Here is a 24,895-nt window from a genome sequence, read left to right as displayed (position 1 = left end):
TGGAGGGCAGGGTGGCCTTGGGAAGTGGCTGCTCTGGGTGGGCCTGGGCGGGGTGAAAATGCCACGGGAGGGGAGGCCGGGGTTTTCTTTCAAGGGTGTGCATGCTTGTGTGTTGGGAAGAGGGACTGGTGAGGGACTGGGGCAGGTGACAGTGTGGGGAGGCGGGGAGGGCTTGCAGAGGAAGCGGGCAGTCCCTCTGTTGGGCTTCTGCCGTGGGAGGCTGGTGGAGCTGATATCACAGAAAGCCAGGTCTGGAAGGACGGGCTGCTGTGTGACTGGCACATTTTCAGTTTTTGTGGGGGCCTTGATCCCCTCTGGGGCTCATCCCTGATGAGGGGCGGCGGTGTGGCAGAGGTGGTGGCGGAGGGAAGCAGCGCACCAAGGAGGTGGGGATCTGGTCCAAGGAGGCTGGTTTATGGCCCAGTGGTTAGAGCCCAGTGCTAACAAGGGCAAGGTTTACACACAGCTTCTGAGGCTGAGTGTAGACCCACCCTGCCTCTGCTCCTGTTCCCTGTCCTCAGGCTGAGGCCTCCTCTGACCGTCAGCACAGTGGGAGCTGATGAGAGACAGTGGAGGAGGCAGTGCAGCTTCTCCCCAGAGCTGGGGACCCAGCTACGTGCCTGTGTGTCCCTGGCACCACGCTGTGTCCAGACATGTCTTGGGTGGACAGAGATGCTAGACAGGGCCCTCCAGACTCGGGCTCCCCTTAACTCATCACCCCGGGCAGATCCCCACTGGATTCCCTCTCAGAGAGCCCCTTCGAGTCTTTCCTTCTATCAAACTCTAACCTCTTAGGCTGGAACAACTCAAAATCCCATTCTGGCTCGTCTGGTCTCCACTAGAGAGGGAGAATTTCCCTGTGGACTTAACACTGGGGTCTGGGGAGGCGCTCCTCTGGAGTGAAATCAGAGCTTTGGGCAGGTGAGGAGCCTTGTCTAAAGGACCCTGGGGACCTGACTCTCTGTACCAGTCTCCCTGCCACCCCCAGGCTCTGGGGTCAGAGTCTGTGGTGACCAGCTCTCCATCTCCAGGGCGGCGTGGTGGACGACAGGAGTGAAGATTCCAAGTCTGTCTCCACCTTGAGCTTTGGCGTGAACAGACCCACGATTTCCTGCATCTTTGACTGTAAGTGACGTTTGGAGGTGTCTACCGGTGTGACACGGATGAGTGTGTAGCCTTACATTCCTGTTTGTGTGGGTTACATGGTCAGGTGTATATGTGGAGGCTGAGGAGGACTGAGTCTGGGTGTTTTGTTAGTGGGTCAGTGTCTCTTGGTGTGTGTATGTGTGTGTGTGTGTGTGTCAACTCTAAGCCTGAAATCCAGCATTCAAGGCGCTGTGCATTCTCACTGCCCCCATCATCTGTGACCCCTCCACTCCTTCCCCCTCCTCTGCCACCTCCCCAGCTGTCACCAGGCCCAAGGACACATCACTTGGGGGTCCACCTTTGGGCTGTGGTCTGCTCTCCTGATCTTGAGAACAGCTAACTCCAGCACAGCGTACACGTGTCGTTTCTACCATCCAGCCCCTCTGTCCGCTGCCCGTTCTAGGGACACCCTCTGTCCTCCCCTCTAGCCCCAGATCTTGTTCACCCCCAACCCCTCACTTGGCATCTGTTTCTTCCTCGGTGCAGACGGGAACCGCTACCATCTACGCTGCTACATGTACCAGGCCCGGGATCTGCCTGCGATGGACAAAGACTCCTTTTCTGGTAGGTGGGAGGAGGGAGGAGAGCCAGGGACCAGGGACTGAGAGCTGGGAACAGAGTCATTGGGCCTTCAGACCACAGGGAACATGGCCCGGGCTTCTCCCATGGTGGGTCGGGGGACGCTGTGTTTGTTGGGTTTGTGGAGGTGAGGGCTGCTGTCAGGTCACTGTGTCCTCCTGGTTGTCAGGTGGCCTGCTTGACCCGTCTGCAGGTTTTGGCTTTACTGACCGTCCCCTACTCCTGAAAGCCCCCTGGCCTTGGCCCCTGGGACACCCCTCTCTCCTGGTCTCCTGCAGCTTCCTGCTGCTGCACCTGCTCCGACTCAGCTACTGCCCTCTAAGCCTGATGTTTCTGAGAGTTCTGTGTGTGTTCTCTTCTCTGGGCACTGGGGTCCCCCAGGCAACCCAGTAGCCACTCCTGTTGGGGAAGCTTCCAGGTGTTTAGTTCCTTTATGTCCAGCTACATTTTCGGTGTCTCCCCTGGAAGCCTCAGAGGCACCTCAGTTCATCTTGTCCAAGCTGAACTCCTTGGGACCCCTCCCCCAGATCCAGGCCCCCCTTTACTTCCCACCTTGGTCCTAGTATCACATCAATGCGCTTCTACTACCCATCAGGTTGGTAACAATCAGGTGCCCAGTTCTGTTGATTCTGGCTCCTGAATCTGTCTCGGAGATTGTTCCCTCCTATTCTGCATCGTGGCTGCCGTCTCACACTGGCCTTACCCCTTTTATCTGAATGCTCCAGTCATCTCCTGGCCTCCCTGTGACCTTCCACACAACCCCAGACACAGCTGGTCATGTCACTCCCCTGATTTCAGATATAGACACTAACAGGTAAATCCCCAACTCTTTAGCCTGGCGGACAACTCCTTCGTGATCTGACCCCTTTGGACCTCACCAGTTTCATCTTTCCCTAATTCCCCTCTATCCACTAGCTCTGGCTGCACCAACTTTTGTCAGCGTTTGTCTAGTTCTTCCACATTTCTGGCCTTTGTGCTCAGTGCCTAGAATGGCTTCCCTCCCTATTTTTAATCCAGTGAACTCCTACTCATCCTTCAAGACCCAGCCCAGATGCCCTCTGACTCTTCCCCAAGCTGAGCTGGTTGTTGCTTCCTCAGCACCTGGCCAGGACCTCACCAGCACCTCTCTCAGAGTCCTTACCCACTGCATAAATCAATTGCCATCTCCCTCTGTCATATTCTTCCCACCATGACTCTGAGCTCCTCCAGGAAGGGACCTTGACTTACTCTTGAACCTGCAGCAGGTTCTAAAGAACTAACACTTACTAAGATATCTAAAGAACTATCACTTACTAAGTGCTCACTATGAGCCTAGGCGCTTTGCTGACATTTTTTCATGTACCCCTTACAACTTTCCTAGGAAGCAGGCATTTAACATTCCCATTTTACAGATGAAGAAACTAAATTGCTTGAGTTAAAATAGCTGACAAGTGATGTACCCTACTCCAAGTGCTTGCTACTTACTTGAGTAGATCTGAGTTCTCCTATGAGAGTGACCTCCTGTTCACAGAATGGCACTCAGCTCACGGCCAGGCACCCATCCTCCTTTCTGGACCCTGCTCCTCCCCGACCTGGGAACCACTCTGGTTCCTCCCCAGCAGCTGTGCTTCCTCGTGTTCCTCTCCTCTCAGTGACCTTTTCTCTAGCTCCACGCAGCCAGGCTCAGGGTGGATGAAGCAACAAGCACGTGGTGATTGGCAGGTGGCGGGGGTTTGTGGGAGTGCGGGGGAGATCTCTGCAGCTGTGACTTCTTGGGAACCTTGGCCAGGATGCTTTCTGACAATCAGCACCTACCCCCAGGAGAGAGAAGTGACCTAATTCACAGTCTTGCTTCCTCTTCCTTCAGGGGAGGGTGTGAGAGGTCGGGGTGCAGGCGGCAGGTTTGTGCGTGGGGGGTGGGTAAGTGGGGTGCAGGTCGAGGGCCCCTTGTCCTCCACTGGCCGGGCTGGGGGCGGACCCTGCAGGAAGGGAGCTCCTCCTGGGGACCCGCACCTCTGGGGACTGCAAGCAGGGTCAGCCTGGTACGGGGGCCGCAGGAGACGTCACACTTTCCATCCTAGCTCCACCCCCTCCCCCAAATAAACATCCCTTGAGCTTTGAGGGCACTGCCCAGGGCTTCCTCAGAGGCTGCTGGCTTCTGAATGAAAGGCCTGATTGAGCGGCTGCTGGAAAGGAAAACAGCAGCCAACACGGGTGAACCTATAAAACCCAGAGTGTTTATTTTCACTCCCAAACCCTAAACCAAAGCAGTTTCTCCCCTGGAACTGACCCTGGGGTGGCTGGAGGCTGCCCATGGCCACTGGCTGGCATTTCTCAGAGGAAACTCCTGTGTGAATCAGGAATGTCTGGGGTCTGGGGAGGGTCCGGCACAGAGTCTGTCGCTGGTGTCATCTTCCAGCCTGCTTGCTGGCATCTGCAGCGGACAGGGCTCTCCTCAGGAAGCGCTCTGACCTTGCTGCTCTGGGCTTTTCCCCCAGTGGGGCTCCCATGACCCTGTGCTGTGCCCTTGTGTGGTGGGCCTTGGGGCTGCCACAAGGCCAGTGCTCTGTCTATTTCTTCTCCTCGGCTGAAGGTGTGGGGGACACAGAGGAATTGTCCAGGAAACACTTGATGAATAACACTGAACTCGGTCGGGGAGGGAGGCTTGTGGAGATACCGCCATCCAGGCTGCCTGAGGATTTTGCCTTGGGTGGGGTTTGCGTGGAGGGCCGGCATCAATTCTCTGGACCACTGGAAGGGCGAGTGTGGCCTGTGCTTGTGTGCTTATGAGTGTGTGTGGCCAGCATAGTGATTAGGTATAAAAAAATGTGAAATGATGCTTAATTCAAATGACTTCTCTTACATTGGGATAGGGTTGCCACTGCTGGGTGAGCATCTGGAGTACGAACTGGATCTACTTTGAACAGAAAAGATAGGACTCCAGAGGACTTAGAAATCACTTGTCCTCAGGGCCATACCTACTGGGCAGCATTGTGGCTCTGAACAGCGGTCAGAGCTGAGTTGCTGTTCCCTGTAGACTGATACTTCTCCAAGGGGATCGGGGAGGGTGCTGTCTCCTTTGCCCTGTTATACTCCAGGGAATTCTGCTTTGCCTCGTCCCCCAGCCGGCGACCACCGGTGTGGTTTGAGGGAGCCATACGCTCTGCCTACAGAGCTGCCACCAGGAGGGAGGACCCTTGGGCAGCTCACATTCCAGGGCATGGCCCTTAGCTTGAGGCACCCAGAAACTCCTCCTTGAGAGTCTCATGGGTCAGTGGGCTCAGGGACCCGAGTCGGTTAAAGAAGAAGATGAGAGAAGGCTAGTAGATCAGATGCCAAGTTATTCATTTATGGGGGTGGAGCGTCTGCCAAGAAAGCAGAAGGTCCTGTGCCCTCTTTGCCGGCCTCATGGTTCCAGGCAGGTCAAAGCTGTGTGCTAGTTGGGTGGTCCTGAGGGGCATTGCTGCCAGGCCAGGCCACAGTGAGGTCTGGTGAACCATGGGTGCCCCACAGCTGAAATCACCTCTGTGGGGACCAGTGCTTTCGTCTCCCCCAGATCCAGACTCTGGCTTGGATGGGGCTGGGGAGCCCTTGCTTGTGGACTTCCTCTGTCTGGACTCCAGTCACAGCCCACCCCCTCTTCTGAAGCACAGCTTTCTGTTAAGTTTGGCTCTGGCTGGGGGAATTCTCCCGATGAGCTTAAGAAGCTATTTTCCAAGGTGTGCTGGAGGCTTGTGAAATGCTCCACTTAAAAAGGGTTCCTGAGCGAGAGAGACTGGGAAACACTGCACACTTAGCGATTTACAAATCATGGTGGCATCGAAGGCTGGGGCGGCTGCAGGAAAGGAGCCTGTTGAACGTGTTTAAGCGTTCCTTCATTCCCTCGAGAACTCGCCTTGCGAAGAACACATTTTGGGGAACACTGACGGACAGGATTCAGTCCAGCTCACTCAGCACGAATCCAGGGCCGTTTGTGATCTGCCCGCCTGCGTCCTCCTCCCTGGGGCCCGGGGTGCTCCCTTCCCCCCCTCAGACAGACTCGCTGTTCCCTGAGTGCCCTTTGGTGCCTTTGCCAGTGCTGTGCTGGGTGCCTGGCCGCCCCCTTCTCTTTGGTCCACCTTGGTTACCTCCTTATTCTTGAGACTCGGGGTAGGAGACCGCCTTTCGGGGTACTGACTTGACGCCACCAGACTCCAGGGCGTACCCCTACCCCTAGCGCCTTGAACACTCCGCTGTGAAGCTGCACATCGCTTTGTATTGTAACTGATGTTTAGTTACCACTTCCAAGCAGCAGTCATGATCTTAAGAGCCCGGACTGTGTCTCGTACACCTTCATATTCAGAGCACTGTGCTTACCTACCATATTCTGGTCAGTCAGTAACTGTATGTTGAACGAATGATTGCAAATAATGCTGGAGTGAACATCTTTGTTCATATAGCTTTTTGGTTAATTTGGATGATTCCCAGAAATATGGGAAACAGGGTGTAAACAGTTTTATGTTTTTCAGGGCATACTGCCTGATTGCTTTTCCAAAGGGTTGCTGACTTGCTTCCAGCAATAAAGGAGAGTACCTATTTCGTCAAATATTCGCCAGCACTGGGTTTTATAAATCTAAACAATTTTTCTTAATTTTATAGGAAAAATACTGCTGTATTGCAGTTTTTGTTTGCATTGCCTTGATTACTAGCAGTCTACTCCGCCCTGTCTTAAGGGCTCTTTTCCTGTGTTCGTGGCGGGTAGAAGGAGCACCGACTGGGAGTCAGGGAGTCTGGTCCCAGGCACCTGTGAGCAGGGGCTAGCGACTTCGTCTTTCTGGGGCAACGCTCCCTCTTCTGACAAGGGGTATGATGACACCTGCCCTGTGGTCTGAGCAGCTGGAGGGAGGGCCCATGAGGGAAGCTTAGTGTCTTGTGACTGCAGAAGGGTCCTCCTTGGAGCTCCGGGAAGGTCTGAACAGCAGAGGTCAGGCACAGGGCTTCAGGTCCAGCAGTCACCTGCCTGGGGCCTCCGGTGGTGATGGAGTCCAGTAGAACCCTTGTGTGTTCTTGGCTGGAGCTCCCAGGGCAGCCTGTGGTCCTCACAGAGCTCCGATCCAGCTTCAGCCCCGGGGGTGCTCCGTGTGGCTTGGCAGGTGAGGCCGGAGGGCTGATGCTGGCCCTCCCCTACCGGAGTGGCTCTGGGAAGAGCTGGCCTCTCCTCTCCCCTCCACCTCTCCTTGGGATCTGCCTCTCCATCCTCCTGGCTTTCCTGGAAGAGGCTTGTGTCTGTGCGTCCGTCTGGCTTCCCTTCATCTGCCCACCTTGCTTCAGCAGCACCCCACCCCCCTTGTTTCTCTTTTTTTGAGGGGCTGGGCCTTGTGTGGGGAGAGGCCAGGCCCCAGCACACAGTAGCCCAGTGTCTGAGGCCCCAGGCCTCCAGGCCTGCTCCTTACAATGCCTTTGTTGTGTGTTTTTCCCCCCTGCCCCGGGCGGGCGGGGCGAGCGTGTGGGTCTGGGTGATTTTTGTTTGAAAGCCACCCCCTCCCTTCCCCCCAGTGCTGAGCTCATTGCCTGCGCTGATGGGGCTGCTGGAAGGAGTCGCCTGCTCGGGGGCCAGCGTGGGGGGCGCTGCCAACACCAATACAGCGTGCATGGCCGCCACAATGTGCAATTGTGATCTTTGTGTAAACGCGGTCGGTCTGGGGCCCGCGCGCTTATAAAAATAAAGCCTTGGGAAGCACAGGGGGCGGGAACAAAAGGGGCTTTTTCGCTGGCTCTCGAATATGGTTTTATTTATCGGAACGCGCCCTCTTTTTCTTACTGGAACCGGGGAGAGGTTCTCTGCCGAGCTTGGAGCTGATGGTATCACAGCCAGACGGTTTCATTAAATGCACAGACGCCGCTGGGCCCTGCCAGGGCCAGGAAGGGAACGGCTTGGGCCAGCCCTGCCAGGCTGGTGCATGGGAAAGGAGAGCCCCATGCCAGGGAGGCTCCCACCAGATGGGCGTGGCAAGATGTGGTGGGCATGTCTCCCCTGCCCCTTCTTCTGCCAAGGGCCTCCCATTGCCCTCTTCTACCTCCAGAATCAGGTTCAAAACCTGTTTCCTACAGGAAGCCCTCCCGGATTGACCCCAGTGTGCTTTTGTGCCTGAAGGCTGGCAAGCTGGTCTTAGCCTGGTGGCTGCCTCCTGTTAGGCAAACCCAGCATTGTTCGGCCAGTGAGTGCCCGTAGCTTCTGTTTCCTAACACGGGTCCCCCCCCCTCACCCTTAAAACAAGCGCTTTGAGCAATAGCCAGAATCCTGGACCCTGTCCCCCACCCCATCCCCTGATGGAAGTCCTCCTATTGCCCACTCCAACTTTCCCACCTCTTCGATAGTCACTCTCTGCCACCTCCTGTGCCGTGGCTGTGGCATGCCACTTGGACTCTTGATGACCAGGGAGAGACTGGCCTGCTCCCCTCCCCTCTGTGGGGAAGAGCTAGCTCCCCATCTCAGCCCCAGGACTGCAGTTGGACACCCCAGCTCTAGATGTCTGGCGCTGAGGCCCTCTTGAGTCACGTGGGGGCTGCCCTGGAGGGGGCAGAGGATGCAAGGTGCTACAGGATGGAGAAGCCGCCAAGGGTATAGGGCATGTGATAGAGCATTTGGGCTCAGCCCTGCCAGACATCTAGCATCCAGCTGCCAGCCTCCTGCATCCCCAGACTTCCCTGTCCACATGCCCTCAGCATCTGGCACGTCGAGTCTTACAAAATGGCAGCAAACTGGACCCTGCCCCCTAATGAGAGAAGTTGGAGGAGCCCCCTCCTCCAAGCCCTTTGCTCCTGTCCCAAATTACATGCACTCAGTCCCATGGGACCTTCTCTGGCATTGGTTTCCAAGTGTGGTCCTGAAAGGCAGCATCAACAACACCTGGGAACTTGTTAGAAATGTCAATTCTCAGGCCCCACCCCAGACCCGATGAAGGAGTCTCTGAGGGTGGGACCCAGCAGTCTCTGCCAGCCTTCCAGACGATTCTGCTGCATGCTCACATTTGAGAACCACTGCCCTAGAACCTTCTCTAGTGATGCTTTGGGACCAGGCAGAGGGAATGCCTCCTGGGTGGGTCCCAGGCTAGCATGACCGGGGCCGATAGGCTGGAAAGTAGTTTGGGGGCAAAAGTAGTTTGGAATCTTAGGGTTCCCCTCACGCCCCCCACCGCTCAATAGCCCTTGAATCCCTTTGTTTCTCTCTAGTGCCCCCACCCATCTAAGCCACCACCCTCCCTGCCTGAACCCTTGCAGTAGTTTCATAACTGGTCTCCCTGCACCCACTTCTGCCCCCTCCAGTCTCTTCTCCAGGTGGCAGCCAGAGTGAGCTTGCTGAATTGCAGACTCAGCCATGCCAGATCCCTCTCTCACACGCCACTGCACCTCATATGTGTTCTACAAAGCATGATCAAAATTGTAATTTTATGTTTGTTTGTATAGATTACCGTTTTGCTCCAAATGTATCCTCAGCCCCTACCACCTAGCCCCCGGCCTGTCATGCAGAAGGCACTCAGTCAGTAAGTGCTTGTTGGACGAATGAATGAATGAATGAATGAATGCACAATCTATTCATTTTGGCTCCAGCAACCAGCCCAGGGAAAAGCCCAGAAGGGAAGCTCTCTGGATCTTTGCGCCCGCTCTCCGGGACCTCGGTCCCATCTTCCCATGGTGGCCACCGGCTGGCCTCATGGAGGATGGAGGTGGGGGGTACCCCCAGGATAGGGCTCCAGCCTGGACGTCGGTGCTCCTGAGTGGCAGGCACAGCTCTGCTCCAGCTTTGTGGCTGCATGACTCCTGAGCGGGTGACTCTCACGGTCTCTGTTGTGTCCCGTCTCCCTTCTCTGTGTCCGGCCCACACAGATCCCTACGCAATCGTCTCCTTCCTGCACCAGAGCCAGAAGACGGTGGTGGTGAAGAACACCCTGAACCCCACCTGGGACCAGACACTCATCTTCTACGAGATCGAGATCTTCGGGGAGCTGGCCAGCATCGCCGAGCAGCCGGCCAGCATCGTGGTGGAGCTGTACGACCACGACACCTATGTGAGTCTGCCCACCTTCCTCCCCCGAACCCTCACTGCCCACCCTCTCCAGGGCCCAGGGGGGTGCTGCTGTGAGGGGTGGGTCCCCAACGAGATGGGAGTTCCCCAAGGCTGGGGCTGATGGCCTCTCCCCCAACCCCACAGGCAGTGGTGAAAACTGTTTTAGAGTAATTAAAAATGAATTGCCACCACGTGTGCTGTGCCCACGGCAGAGAGAGGGGACAAATCTGGCAAGGGTGCTTGGCTGTGGGTCAGGAGCCTGGGTTTTCTCTGTCTCTAACTTGCTTATAAGATCCCAGGTCGGTCCCTTCTCCCCATCAGAGGGCTGCTTTGACTCCACACACAGTTACCAAGCACTTGTGCTGGGCTGGGTGGCCCCTCACGTGGGGTTCCCCGGCTAGGTGGGAGCCGGGGCTCAGGGACCACCGGGCAGGGTCTCCTCCAGGGACCCAGTGTGAGGCACAGGCGGGGCCCTCTCTGCAAGGCTGTCGCACAGAACCTCTTGTGCTGGCGGGAAGGCTCTGCGGTCGTGCCCCCCAAACGAGGGCCACTTGCCGTGTGTGCCGAGAAACCGAATTTTCATTGTGTTTTAGTTTTAATCCATTAAACTTTAAGTAGCCACAGGCGGCTGGTGGCTCCGGTATTGGACAGCGCAGCTCTGAAAGGTTCCCAGGAGGGAGAGGGCTGTGGGCTGGAATGTGAGGGGCTGTGGGAAGACCCAGGCCCTGGTGGAAATGTGAGATTGGGGTGTTGGGATGAGGCAGGGGTGTTAGCACAGCACGGGGGCCAGTGGGAGATGGAAGAGCGGGGAAGGCAGGCAGGGAAGGAGGAGCAAGGAGTACGAGGCCAGGGGAGCGGGGGAGCGGCGGGGTCAGGGCGACATTTTACAAAGGATGGGTGGGATGCTGTTGGAAGAGAGGGACTGTGTCGGCCGAGGGGTGTGTGGCCAAGAGGCCCTGCCTGGGTCGGGGGTGGCAGTAGATGAAAGGGGAGGGGATAGGGCTTCACAGATGCTTCCAGAAAGAGTTGCCATGACTGGAAGGGAGGGTGTGGTGACCAGGGGTTGGGGGAAGGTGAGGCTGATGAGGGTGCCCCACTGGCTGGCTGTGGGCAATGCGGGCCTGGGCTGGGGAGGCTGACCTGTAAGGTCTGCCCTTAGAAGGAAAAGCTGGCTCCGTGGGGGCCGAGCAGCTGGAGGAAGGGTCTTTTGGGGATTTTGGGGGGAAGAGCTCAGGAGCTTTTGGGGCAGGAGGAGGCGGGAGGCGGCAGGACCTGGAGGGTGCCGGGGCCAGAGGACTTTGCAGAAGCAGGCGCGAGTGCTGGTGCAGGGCGGGCGGGAGGACGGCAGGACACAGCCTCGCTCTCCCAATGGCACCTCACCTCCTCTTTCACAAATGGTACTCTATCCCCTTCGGGCCAGTGCCTGGGAGGGATCCCGGGGGAGAAAGCCATGGCCTCTTCCTGGTGGGTGGGCCCCAGGGTCCTGGGGGAGAGCGGAGCTGTGCTCATTGATAATATAGTCAAACGGGGCTGTACCTGTTGGCAAATACCCGTTGCCCTGAGCTCCTGTTGTCCTGGCCGCCTGGGCTCTGCGAGGACCCCCCTCCCCGAGCCTCTCCATGACCCAGCGACTAGAGGGCAACACTGGGCCCAGAGGAGCCTCCAGGACCCCTCCCAGTGCTGTGGCTGGTGACCACTCTGAGTGGTCTATGCTGGACTGTCACCCGCTGGTGTGGCCATTTATGCAGAAGCTGGTGGCCACTCCAGAATGGCTCTTGGCAATGTCCCCAGCAGTGATGTGACTGCAGGTAGGGGTGCCTCCCAGTCCTGGCCTGGGTTTCTCCCGATGAGTGCCTTGGGCGAGCCACCAAGGCTTGTGACAGCTGTGGCATCCTCTGGCTGAGACCCAGGTTCTGTCTGCAGCCCCTGCCCTTGGGGAAGCTAACCACGAGGTCAGAGTTCACCGGTCAGCAAGGTCACTCTATCCTCTAGGCAGTGGGGAGCCATGGAAGGCTCATGAGTAAAGGAATGATAAGCTGAAAACATCATTTTAACAAGACTCATTTAATTTGATGAGCATGATCACAGTTTCCCCATGTGGAGACCGGGGGGATTTGAAGGTGAAATGAACAGGAGATACAAATTCCTGGGGAATGTCAAACACCTCTCCTGCTGAGGGCATTAAAGAAATGCTAGGAGGCTGTCACTCTCGTCTCCAGTGGGCTTAGAGCTTGATTAAATTAAAGCAAGGTGAACGCTAGTTGGACATACAAAGGGACTTCTGGACCGTGATGGGAATTCAGCATTAGCAACAGTGGCAGGAGGCCACTCTCATGCTGCCCTTGCATCGCTCTAAGGGAAGCAGAGCTCACCGTCTGCACCAGGGACTGCCCTGACTTCTGAGGCCCTTCCGAGTTCGGGAGGCCAGATGTAGGTCTGGTGACTGCTCAGAGGCCGCCAGAACCCTGGGCTGGGGGACGCTGACTTTTCTTTCTCTGTGCTCGGTCTAGGGTGCAGATGAGTTTATGGGACGCTGCATCTGTCAGCCGAGCCTGGAACGGATGCCCCGGCTGGCCTGGTTCCCGCTGACTAGGGGCAACCAGCCGGCGGGTGAGCTGCTGGCCTCTTTTGAGCTCATCCAGAGAGAGAAGGTGAGGCTGGTCCACATCCAGATCCAGGAGGCCCGGCAGGGAGCTCCTGGTGGTGGAGGGTGAGGGCCCAGGCAGGGGATGGTCTGATAGAGGGGAGGGGACTTAGATACATTCTTCTTCCCCCCACCAAGGGCCTGCACTTAGTGGAGAGCACTGAAGGGACACCTCTGGATGTTAGGCCTCCTGCTGGAACCGGTTTTGCCCATCTTTTCTGAGCCCCAAATCAGGACACAATCTAACACTGGGGCAGAAAGCTGAAATCTGAACTGTGTTACTATGTCTGAGTCCTCTGGCCATTGGATGTATTTTTCTCTGGGTTATATCCCGACGTGGTTTCTGCAAGGGGGGACCTCTGTGATCTGGCTAGGGTGCTTAACTGTCCGGGGCAGGGGACTCCAGGGACAGGTGAGGGCAGGGCCCCTGTTGCAGTGTTGGCTCTGCCATGGCCTCAGCCAGCCAATTCCCTGCTGTTCAATAGGGGATTTGGATTAGAGCCACATCTTCAAACTTGCTCTTAGTGTGATGTGAACCCTAATATGTAAGCCGGCTAGAAGTGAGGCTACTCTGGCTGAAGTGTCTGGACGGGACACGGCATCCTGCCAACCTGGCTTCCCCTGCACCCGCTTACCAGGCACCTCCCAGGAGTCCCTAGTCCGCCAAGGAAGAGTCTGCAAAGCCCTGGACTGTCTGATCACAGACATATTCCATGAGTGTCATTTTGTGTTTGGAGATGTGTTTGCCTGGCCAGGGCGGAAAGGTGGTGGGGCCTTGGGTGACAGGCACCTAACCAAAGCTCCTTTTCTTCACCCTAGCCGGCCATCCACCATATTCCTGGTTTTGAGGTAAGTCTTGCTCTTACCTTTGCTTCTTCAAACTTGCCCCCTCCTGGTGTTTGCAGCCCCCTCCCAGGCTAGGAAGGGGAGCAGGCATACACCACCACCATCCTGCCTTCAAGCCAAGCAAGGCTCAGTTGGGGCCACAGGGGCAGGGTGGGTAGGGGCTGGGGTCCCTGCCTAGCTCTGGCTTTCCTGCCCTTCTCCCCTGAGAAGTCCAAGAATCACAGACTCAGATGGAAGGGACCTCATGGTTATCCAGCCCAGGGGCTCTCAGCTGGGCTGCACGTTGGAATCCCTTGGGCAGCTTTAAAAATCATCAGTGCTCAGGCCCCACCCTAGACCAAATGAAATGCCATCTTTCAGGGTGTGGCTCAGGCCTTGGTATCTTTCAAAGCTGCCCAGGAGATTTGAATGTGCAGCCTGCGCTGAGAACCATCGACTTAGGCCAGTGGTTCTCAGCGTGGCATCACTCGAAGTATTGTTAGAAATGCCAAACTTGGGTCCCACTTCAAACCTATGAAGCCAACTCTGAGGGCAGCACAGCAACCTGGGTATTATCGAGCCCTCCAGGGGATTTGGACGCGTGCTCACGTTTCAGGAGCTCTGATTTAGACCGTAGTTCCCAACTCAGTGTTCCCACTGAGCCCCGGTTTTATTTCCTCTACTAGTTATGGGGACTTCATTCCCTTTGCCCTGCTCCCCTTCCTTCTCCTGGGGGTCATGAAAAATGTAAACCTTTTACTGGTACCCAGGCTAATTTGATTCAGGAATCCTCTGCCCGGCCAGGCTCAGCTGCAGCTTTGAGAAGTGGTCGTTTGGGCTCTGTTTGGATGCTTCTCCCCTTACGAGGCAGGGAGCCCAGGCAATTTGCACAGTTCTGACAGTACAAGCCCTCCTTGCCCCCTGCCCCCACTCCACCCTCTGCCTCTCCTCCCACCCCCTCTAGTCTCTCTCCCTCTCCCTCTCCTGCTCCCTGTTCAGTCCAAGCTTGTGCTCTCGGCTCTGCCAGCCCTGGGCATGTAGGTTGCTTCTCCTTGCTTCTCCAAGTCCACATCTCCAGCAGCGGCTCCAGGGGTTCAGGCCTGACTGCCTCCTGGGGCTGTTACACAGGGTCCGGGACCTTCCCAGCACCTGTCTGTTAGTCAGTCTCCTTTCTCCTGTCACTTCTAGAGATGCCTGGGCTCCAGGTTTATGCTTTGGCCTCTCCCACCAGTCCCTCTGCATCAACGTTTGCTGTACCTTCTTTCTCAGGGACCACGTAGAGGGCGCGTCTGGGAAGCACATCACCCTCACCCTAGATGGGAAGTGGTTTCTGTTTGCTCCTTGTAGGGAGACATCTGGTGTGTTGATCTCTGCCCCAGCCTAGTGGTCCTTGTCACTAACGGTAAACTTTTACCCTCCTTCCTCTCCTCCCTCCACCGTCTCCTGGATGTGGACTGTCCCATGGTGTGGTCCAGGTGCAGGATACATCAGGGATCCTGGAAGAGGTGAGCTGGCCCCTCACAGCTGTGGCCTGTGGCTGGGGATAGGTGGGCAGAGACAGAGGGAAGGTGAAGGCCATGCCCTGGAGTCTTCCTGGTTCCTAGTACTCCAGTGTGCCTCTGTCACATGGACCCCTGTCTGGATTTAATTTCCCACACTCTGCGTAGATCCAGGGCTGCCTAGGGTGTGTCCTGGTGTGAGTCTGGCTCTTAGGTGGATTGCTGCTATGTTGGAAGCCACATTTGCCCAGACACCCGGGACAGCAGTACAGAGCCTCAACTGGCTGAGTACCAAGTGGCATGTTTTCAAGAATAAAATGTTCGTAAGGGGCCAGAGTAGTCAAGGAAGCCTTACTGGTGGAGGTGGCGTTAGCCAAACATTGTCGTAGCGCTTAGGAAGAAGGTTGGGAACGTGCCTCTGGCCCAAGGGACCAAGCACCAGGTTGGGGCCTGGCTGCTTTAGGGAACGGGACAAGCTGGGGATTCCTAGCTTCTGGGAGAAGTTTGGGGTTTGCATCCAAATGAAGCAAGGCTATGCCCTTTGCTGTGCGGGATGAGGAGCACATTTCCTTATGGCCTCCTGCACATCTGTGAGCAGGTCCTCAAGAGTGAGCTGAGGCAAAGGCCCGGGCAGAGAGACAGGAAGGAGAGCCCTGGTCAGATGGGGGTTGGGAAAAGGGCAGCCACTTCCTGCCGTCAGGGAATCCCCAGGCTGCGAGCGAACACCATTTGACATTTGCAGTGCAATTTGGACTTGAAGTTCAGGGTCAGGATGTGGGATCCGCAGAGGCCCCGCGCCCCTTACCTCACTTCCTTCGGCTCCCAGACCGAGGTGGGGTCCGCCAAGCGAGCTGGCCGCAACTGCGCCTGACAGGCAGCCTCCTGCTTCTGGCTGCAGTTGCGAAAGACTGCCGATTTGGAAAGGGGACCAGAGTCCTGTCCAGGGAAGCAGCACGGAGCCCTCTCTCTTGATTGAGAGCATTCTGTGGCCAAAACCCACAGCCTGCTCTGAAGAAGACCCAGCCCAGGGATGAGTTATTAAAAAAAGTTAAAATCCTTAATAACTGGATTTGTTATATATAACAGTGAAGGCTCAGATTCCAAGAGCAGGGATCTGGCTGTGGTCTTGTTGTCAGGAAGCAAATCAAAATCTGCAGCTTTGGGGCCAGGGCCTGACGAGGGCCAAGTGCCCTGCCGCAGGGCCAGCCGGCCACAGGCTGAGGCGCGGGGGTGGGTCAGCAGGGCCAGAGGAGAGCAAGTCCTGGGGGTCTGCTGGGCACAGGGCTGGGCCAGCACGTTCAAAGGGTCCCAGGCCCAGTAGGATGGATGGAGGATCAGCTGGTCCAGGGAACCACCCCAGGAGGTGACCTTGTGACCCCTTCATCCCCAGAGGTCTCCCGCCCTGGCCCTGGGGCCCATAGCTCTGCCTCTTTCTTCCCCTGCACTTGAAGGCTAAGACTCATGCCGAGGTCCTGGGTCCTATTTGGTTTTAAGAATCCCCAGGGGCGGGGTGGAGGCAGGTTAATCTTGCTGCTCTGTCGCTGGTCCTGCTGGAAGCCTGACGCCTTAGCAAGATTTTTCTGTCTTCTTTGCTGCGGCCGAGCTCCTGCTTGGTATCCCTCATTCAGCCCCCTCCAGACTCCCGGCCTGATCCCTGTGAAGAGCGCTCCAGCCATCCCGGAGGGCTGTGAAAAGCCATGCCTGGAGCTTAGCTTCTGGGCCACTGGCCACGGGGGCCCTCAAAAGTCTGGGAGCAGAGAGGGCAGATGGGTGTGTTAGGAAGCCGTCTGGCTGCGGAGAGGTTTGGGTTGGGGAGCGAGGGGCAGGAGAGACCAGCTTAGGAGGCTTTTGAGACAGATGTGGTGATGGGGGACTAGGCTAGAGAGGGAATGGAGAGGGGCAAGTGACTCTGAAGCATGGTGTAAGGACGGCCTCTCCGTTGGGGACTGCCTTCTGGCCAGCACAGCCCACGCCTGTGTGGGAGACAGTGTCATGAATGAGGTGAAAGGCATCTACCCAGCCTGAGCGCTCCTAGAGCAGATGGAGGACGGTAGGGATGGCTTCCTGGAAGAGGTGACTCTGAGCTCTCTTTGGGGGTCCAGGTGGCAGTGCCTCGGGCTGGGGGTGCGTGTCACCGCGTGGGGCCAGTTTGGTGGGCAACAAGATTTCCCCTCCCCCAGGCTGTTTGCCCACCTGGAGCATCCCTCTCCAGGGGCTCTTGGTCGGGAAGGGGCACTGTTGCATTGTGTCTTTGAGGCTTTGGTGTCTGGGAGACCTGGGTCCTCACGGGTGGAGGGGAGAGTTTCTTTCCTGCTCCCAGCCTGTCTTTCTGTCTGTCGCTTGCTGTTTCCCCTCTTCCTGAGCCTTGCTCTTCCCCTTGTCCTGCTCTCCCTTCGCATTTCCCTTTTCCTCTGTTTGCTCCTTGGCCCAGGCTCCCTCTCTCCCTCCTTCTCCCCGCCTCTTCTGAGCCCTCTGTCTCGTTTCTTTTCCTTTTTGTCTGGAGAACAAAGGCGGTCTTCGCTGCCAAGGGGAATGAGTTCAAAGAAACTGCAATTTTAGATTTCCTGAGAAATGGAGAGTGCACAGGCATGTGTGAGTGTGTGCAAATATGTACACTCACGAGAGCATGCACGCGTGCACGCACGCACACACACACACACACACACACAAACAGCAGAAGAGATGATGGCAGATTCCTTAATAATTGAGGGCTCCTAGGATGTGGAGCCTGTGCGGAGGACCCCATCTGGGAACCCTTGAGGTGGAAGCAGGGGCTTGTGGTCCTGAGCACCTAAGGGGGCGTGGTTCGGAGTATCGCCCTTGGTTCTGATGCTCCTGTCATGCTCCGTGGAGGCATGCCCTGGTAGAAAGGAGAGCGTCCTCCGTGGCTTTTTTGCTGAGAGTTGGGGGCCAACCAGATGTCACTCCATCCCCTTCCTAATCCAGGCAACAGGCTATGGCTTTTAGTCTGAGATGTACATGAGGTACTCTCCTGCACCCCCAAATCCTCCAGAAGGAAAAATTTGGTGTTTTGCAATCAGGAAAATAAGCCCAGTGGTCCCCCATCCCCCTATCCCTCCCCCAAGGCTTTAATTTAAAACACTGTTTTTCCTGGGAAGTGTAATTAGAGCAGCATGTTGTTCCTAACGAGCTGGGTGGGGCAGGCAGACAGCGGAGCCCTCCCAGCCCGCCCGCCTGCGCCCGCACGGAGCTCCCCGAAGAGCCAGGATCTGAGTGTCCAGAGGGTCACCTGACTGTGCCCTGCTGTGTGAGGAGGGGGTCTGTGGGCTACTGGTGACAACACTGACCTAGGTGGCTGGAGGGGCCTGCCCACACTTGCCCCAGCCCTGGGAATGCACTTCTGTCTAGTGTGGTGGCCCTTGGGACTGGGAGAGGAAGCCCCCCTCATGGCTCAGGGCCTCAGTTCCCTGTACTGAACTGGCCAGCAGGACGGAGAGATGAAAGGAGGCAGGAGGTGGATTCTGCTTAAAGTGGGGAGAGAGCCTCATTTGTCCTTGTGTCCTCGTCCTCTTGGTCTGAGCTGTCTCGGTAAGCGCCCTGCACACCTGTAGAACCCCGTCAGTGTAGCAGCCCCACATCTGCCCTGCATTCAGGGTGGGTGTGGACGAGCATGGAGGGGATGGACCCCACCATGGCTGCCTCGGAGCCCCCCGTCACACACAGGACGGTGAATCAGGATGTCCTGGCGCTGCTTTCAGTCTACGCCCACCCCCTCCCTGCCTGGCAGTGCTGATAGGGGTCGCTGCAGCCCACCCCACGGAGAGCCACTGTCCTGGAAGGAGATCTCATGCCTCTCAGATGGGCTGGACCAGAAAAAAATTGAGAAACTTGGGCACAGGAGTGGCCATCTGGCTGGTGCCACAGGACTCCCAAGCGTGAGATGTGGGAGACCAGTCAGGACCTTGGGCAACCAGAGCCCAGGGTCGCTTAATTAGAGGTAAAAGAAGTCAGAGAGTAGGATTGTAAGGAGTTTCTGGAGTGGTTGGGGAGATTTTCTGGAGGATGTAGCGTTTGACCTAGGCCCTGAAAGATGGGGTAGATTCTGGAAGATGGCAAAGGAAGCCCATTCAAACAGAGGGAGGAATGAGCAGGCACGGGGAAAGGAGGGGCTGGTGAGAATGCAAGACTGACACAGGCAAGAGCGTTGGGAAGGATGGGAGAGTATGTTGGAGTCGGTTCTTTGTCCCCCTATCCCCCCGTCCATTCGCCCTCTGCCATCCCTCCCTCCCTGCCTTCAATTATCTGTTCGTAAGCCTTTATTTATTGGACAGGGGATTTAGCTGTTGTCCCTGTGTGCAGAATTGCTGGTTTAACAAGGGACACAGACAAATGAACACACAGAAATGACCCAGGTTGATGTGTCTTTCAATGGGACCAGTTGTTCTGGGAACCGTGGGGTGCTTAACTTAAACCTGGGGCTCCAAGGGACACTTAAGTGGACCTGAAGTCCAAGTAGGAGGTAGCCAGATGAAGTGGGCAGAAGAGCCTTTCAGACAGAGGGACCAGTGAGCTCCAACCTCACAGGTAAAGAGAGTGTGAGGCCTCCTGCAGCCTGCTGGCGTTCAGAAGGGGAAGGCGGCTCATCACTGCCTGGGGTCCCAGAGGGGAAAGTTGGTGGTGAGAGGCGAGACCGGAGAGGTCAGCAGGAGCTAGAAGGTGAGGGATCTTGGAGACTGCGTCAAGAAGTTTGGACTTCATCCTGAGTGGGTGGGTTTTAAAGAGAGTGACATTCTTAGAAAGTCTTCCCTGGCTGCAGAGTACAGCATACATTCATTGCAAGGGGATGTGCAAAACCAGATGCAAGAGATCACTTAGGATGATGCTGGTGAATCCAGGCAAGAGATGGTGGTGACCCAGACCCAAGAAAGAAGATGGGTGGGTGGGCCTGGGAGAGATTTAGGAGACAGAGCCCTAAGGCTTGGGGATCAATCCAGGGGAAGGAGAGCCAAGGGTGGCGTGGCGTTTTTGGCTTGGCTCTCTGGGTGGATGGTGGGGCTGGTTTCTGAGATGACATTTGAAGAGAGCAGGTTTTGGGGCTGGTTTCTGAGATGACATTTGAAGAGAGCAGGGATCTTAGACATTCCAGTTTGGGACAAGCTCGGTGTGAGAGGCCAGGAGGACACATGGATGAAGTAGCGGTAAGGTTGGAATGTGAGTGTGGGGCTTAGGAGAGACGTTTGGGAGCAGAAAGCCTAGGGGAGGGCTGGGCAGAGGAGCAGGGGGAGGCTGCCAGGGAGACACAGCCAACGGAGGGTAGAGAGGGCGGAGGGGCCAGCGGCGAGGAGCTAGACACACGGCTTTAGGAAGGAGGACGAGGTCAGCTGGCCAGATGCTGCTGAGGTAGGGCGAGAGATAGGCGCCTGTGAGGTTCCTCTGGGTTGGGCTACAAGCAGGTTGTTGTTAATTTTGGAGAGAGAAGTTTCCAGGGCGGGGGTGCAAGGGGCGGAGCGAGTGCACGGGGCAGAGAGGGCGGTGTGGAAGCGAGGGAGAGGCAGGGGATGGAGGCAGCCGTTTTCAGGAAGAGAGAGAGGAGAGGGTGGCAGGCTGCAGGAGAGGACACAGAGAGAAGGTGTGGATGGACCCGAGATACCATCTTGACACTGTCTTTAAATGCGGAAGGAAAAAATCCAGCAGATGGTGTGGAAAATTGGGGCGGACTGGATGAGACCGGGTTAGGGAGCCAGAGCGCGTGGCGGCGTAGATGTGCAGTGATAATGAGAGGCGGGGCGGTGCGCACAGTGGGGAGGGGACAGAGGACTTGGTGGCAGCTGGCAGGCGGAGGGGAGCCCCCGCAGAGGCAGGGATTCTGGGGAATGGCAACAAGGTGCAGGGAGCAAGGATGTCCTGGGACCACTGAGGACGGCATGGTGGATGGAGGTGGCCTTGGGATGAGACTGGGGGCCTTGTGCCTCATAAGCTGCCCTGCGGATGCACCTCTAACCGCTGTCTCTGCTTGTCTCTCCTTCCTGCTGGCCGGGCCTGGCGCTCCACAGCTGTGTGCACCCGCTGTCTTCCTCCAGGGCCTCCTGCAAACGGTACTGGAGCCCGGTCTTCTCCAGGTTCTTGGTCCCTGTCCTCCTCTGTAAGCAGGTTCCTGCGGTGGGGAGCCTGGGCGTCTGCACAGAGAGAGGAATATCCTCACAGGGGAGCTGGAGGAGCCCAGAGGGAAGGCGGGACGTGGAAGTGAGGGACAAAAAGGAATCCAAGGGACACTGCCCAGAGTCTGGGGACCTGGAGAGGAATGTTCTGGGGGAAGTATATTCATGAGTTTTCCTGGGTGACTTCAGGACAACATTGCAGCCATATGAGAAAGGCTTGGTCTTTCCGCCTCCCCACCCAGGAGCCCGGGGCTGTTCCCTCCCTGACCTCCTCTATTTGTCTCTTTCGTCATGGGCTTTTGGCCCTGGGCCCACTGTGGGCTGGGCATCAGCCTTGAGCAGGCCACCAGCAGGCTTTCAGGCATAACCTTTTTTAAAAAGAGGCAACCCCTGCTGCACAGCTGTTGCAGTAGGTGGCCTTGGAGTGCCAAGGGTGGACACCAAGCCAGGCGTCCCCATAGCAGCCAGGCCACCGCGGGCTCTGCCTCCAGCCTCCAGGGGCACCATTCAGGTGAACTGTGACGGGCACAGCGCCCCCTGGAGTTGTGCCCGTGGCAGCCCTGCTCATCACTCTTTCTCCTGATGGCGTCCGGTGCTCAGCCAGTCTAAAAATATCATGTCACCTGCATTGTGGGTCTGGAGGAAAATGATGAATTCCTTCACTCTGTGCTCTGGGGACGTAGGGATAGTTCTGCAGCTGGCGTTGTTTTGAGAGGTGTCTCTGATGGCTCAGCTCCGCTCAAGTCACTGGGGGATCACCAACAACATTAGTGATGAAAACAGTGGCACCACCAACAATACAATGATCATTTTAGTCACTGCTGTTTATTAAGCACCTCCTGTGTGCCAGAAACTCTTTATGTTTGTTCTCTTGTTAAATTCTCAGACCAATTTTGTAAGAGTTTCATTATCCCGGATTTTCATATGAGGGTACTGAGTCACAGAGGTTGAATAATTTGCCCAAGGTCAAATAGCTCAGAAGCTGTAGGTCTTGTCTATTACATATTTGGTTTATGGAACAGTATCTGTGCTAATTTCAAACTCTTGTTTTATGCATCACCCCACCTCACCTTTCCCCTTAAGCAGCCATAAGTGTGTTTTCTAAATGTATGACTCTGTTCTGTTTTGTAATTCAGTTCTAGTTAGGACTAGGACCAAGGTCTGGTTTGATTCTAGAAATGAGCTTCTTACCACCCCAGGTCACGAAGCATAGCATCATCAGTGTGTCATTGGCAGGAGTGACAGCTGGGATTGGCTGTGAAGTGATGAGGCGGGAGGAAGCTGTTGTGTTTCAATGCTCCAGCTGCTCCCACCATCTACGTCAGAGCATCTGTAGATGGCTGTACCATCCTTTGAGATGTAACCCAGAGCAAGTCACTTGGAGAATGAATCCAATGATTTCATTGTTTATTAATGCAATTACATGAGGCAAGCTCTGTAAAGCACGCAGAACAGCCCTTCTATTTATAGTTAACATTTCCTGAGTGTCAGGGCCTCCATGTATGGATGTGCAGGTTGTGCACTGCAGAAGAGCACTGGGTCTAAGGGGGTGCGATTTCCAGTGCAGACATCATGTATTTTTATTTATTATAACAATTTCCAGTAGGTGGCAGTAAAGTGTCTCGTTCTAATAAACTACTAAACTATGATGATTTTCTGACGTGGAAGTAAAGAGTTTTAAGAAAGGGTCATCCTTCTCTAGTTGTCACAAAGGTGCCATGTGGGCTCCTATTGAGAGTTTACATGAACCAGGCACTCTTCTAAATGTTGTATTAACTTCTCCAAGCCTCACACTAACCTTTAGAGGTTGATAGTTTTTAATAATCATTTTATAGATGAAAAAAATTGAGCCACAGAGAAGTGAAATAACTTATTTAACTCAGTAAGTAGTGGAGTCAGGATCCATACACAGAGCCCGTGTTCCTAACCACTGTCAGACTTGGTAGTTGTCTAATCCACGGTAATACCTGCCTCCATTGCCCCACCTGCTTCCCTATGTATTTCTACAGGACTCTTGCCCAAGTCTTTTTGGCAAACCCATAGCAGGTAGGGTTGATACGGGCCACGCTCATCTCTGGTCTGTGGTGTGAAGGAGCCTCCCCAGTAGGCCCTTTGGTGCCCGTGGATGGTGGGCCTTTCTGTCCCCTTCTCCTATTTGTAAATACCCCTTCTGGCCCACGGTGCAAGCGTTCTGTTCAGATGGGTCACACCTCAGGACAGGTGTGAGCGGTGGGAGTTTGGGGCTGGAGACGGAACACCAGGGCGGGTGGTAGGTTGGGAGGGTCTGAGCCAGGAGGCAGGAGAACCAGGCTAGCAGGAGGGCACGTGGTCCTCTCGGGACTGAGAGGGGCTGAAGTGGACGTGTCAGGTTGGACGGGGCAGTGCATGTGTGTGCGCGTGTGTGCACACGTGTATGTGTGACAGGGACGGGGTCACCCTGAGCAGCTCGTTGGTGGGAGGAGGGGTGCCCCGGGGCTCATTTGAAACAGGATCACCTGAACCCTGGGCCAAGGGGCTAGAATTGTGATCCTAGAGAAGATGGTGCCTGGGAAACTGACTTTGCTCTCTCATTTCTGTCTGCCCGGTTGCCCACTTCTGTGTCCTCGCCGCTCTGTTTCTGTGTCTCTCCACACATCCTTCTTTCCATCCCGTCTGTCCTCCTTTCTTGCCTTTCCGCCTTGGTCTTCCTCCTGCCTTTGCCTCCATTCTACCTGCTGCCCTGCAGTCGGAGGACACGGACCTACCCTACCCGCCACCCCAGAGGGAGGCCAACATCTACATGGTCCCCCAGAACATCAAGCCGGTTCTCCAGCGAACCGCCATCGAGGTGAGCCCGCCCCCGTGGCGGGGTGGGGATTGTGGGCAGCTGGGCCCTTCCTCTTCCTGGCCCAGCCTTTCTGGGGCCTGGGGCCTTCCCAGCTGCTGTCCTCACTCCGTGCCCCCAGATCCTGGCGTGGGGCCTTCGGAACATGAAGAGCTACCAGCTGGCCAGCGTGTCCTCCCCCAGCCTGGTGGTGGAGTGCGGGGGCCAGAGCGTGCAGTCCTGTGTCATCAAGAACCTCCGGAAGAACCCCAACTTTGACATCTGCACCCTCTTCATGGAAGTGGTGAGCCCGACCTCCCCGCCGTCCCCTTCCGGAGTCCTGGTGGTTAGAATTTCCTTGCGGCCCCAGGCGGCCTGGGGTCTGGCTCCCTGCGGGGTTCTGAGTGGGTCACGGCATCGCTCCCACCTCACCGGAGAATGGGAGGAAATGCTGTCTCCTCCCTGGAGGAGATGCAGCCTGCGAGCAGCGCAGAGGGGACAGCTCGGCCCCTCCTCCTCAGATCCGGAGTCCGCGGAACTCCCAAGGACCCATCCGTGGCTGTTTCCCCTCTCAGGGCCGGCCTCCGTCCCCCGGTGCTCCCTGCCAGGGCTCTGAGCTTCCAGGATTCCTCCAAACCTTCCAGGACCTGGTCCTCCCCCAGCCTGGGCCCCCGCAGAGGGGCTCACCCCCGCGGCCCGCAGGCCTCAGCCCTCTCCAGCAACCTGGGCTGCCTGGGCCTAGTGACCAGAGTAAGGCAAGTCTGAGGAAAGGAAAGTGGTTTGCAGGATGAAAGTGCTATAGAAATTCCAGGCCCAGTGGCTGTCAACAGGAGCCGCCTCTTGGCTGAGCCAAAGCCGCCACCGAAGGAGAGCATATAAATTATTTCAAGTTGTGTTCAAAGTGCTTTTAGGGTTGGGGGGAGAAGAATCTGGGGCTGGAAGCCAACTCTTGAGTATCCGCTTGGGGGGGGTCTGTCTGCGAGAAATGTTGAGTCCCGGGCCAACTTCTCCCTTCTTTGCTTCCCCGGCCAGTGAGGGTTCAGGGAAAGTAGACTTGTTTTAACTTTAGGTTGAGCTGGATGTGTCTGGAAGGTGAAACTGTGAGGGGAAAGTCAGCCTGTGCGTACAGCATTCAAGAGGCAGACAGGAGGGGCGTGTGGCTTCTCCCCTGGCCAGCTCCTGGGCTCGGCAAACCACCCGTTTGGATTGCTGGCTCTTGGGGGTTCTGTGTGGGTTGAGAGCATTTTCTGCTCC

General features: G+C 56.3%; 1 protein-coding gene across 19 annotated transcripts in view; it reads left to right on the top strand.

Moving 5' to 3' along the window:
- Positions 1 to 24,895, top strand: part of DYSF (dysferlin) — a 231,105-nt gene that overhangs the window by 134,811 nt on the left and 71,399 nt on the right. For 14 of the 19 annotated variants that reach the window (XM_059943014.1, XM_059943011.1, XM_059943010.1 and 11 more), the window contains 8 exons: positions 1,032 to 1,125; positions 1,633 to 1,710; positions 9,571 to 9,752; positions 12,262 to 12,402; positions 13,215 to 13,244; positions 14,696 to 14,725; positions 23,564 to 23,665; positions 23,784 to 23,945. In XM_059943014.1, the coding sequence (XP_059798997.1) occupies positions 1,032 to 1,125; positions 1,633 to 1,710; positions 9,571 to 9,752; positions 12,262 to 12,402; positions 13,215 to 13,244; positions 14,696 to 14,725; positions 23,564 to 23,665; positions 23,784 to 23,945 (819 nt within the window). Of the gene's footprint in view, positions 1 to 1,031; positions 1,126 to 1,632; positions 1,711 to 9,570; positions 9,753 to 12,261; positions 12,403 to 13,214; positions 13,245 to 14,695; positions 14,726 to 20,733; positions 20,776 to 23,563; positions 23,666 to 23,783; positions 23,946 to 24,895 lie in introns of all 19 variants that reach the window. The other 5 variants (XM_059943003.1, XM_059942995.1, XM_059943002.1 and 2 more) reach the window with 1 other exon arrangement.

Source organism: Balaenoptera ricei, chromosome 13 (assembly GCF_028023285.1).
Source record: "Balaenoptera ricei isolate mBalRic1 chromosome 13, mBalRic1.hap2, whole genome shotgun sequence".
NCBI classification, from domain to species: domain Eukaryota; kingdom Metazoa; phylum Chordata; class Mammalia; order Artiodactyla; family Balaenopteridae; genus Balaenoptera; species Balaenoptera ricei.
Note: the sequence above shows the minus strand (reverse complement) of the source record. Positions and strands in the feature narration are given on the sequence as shown.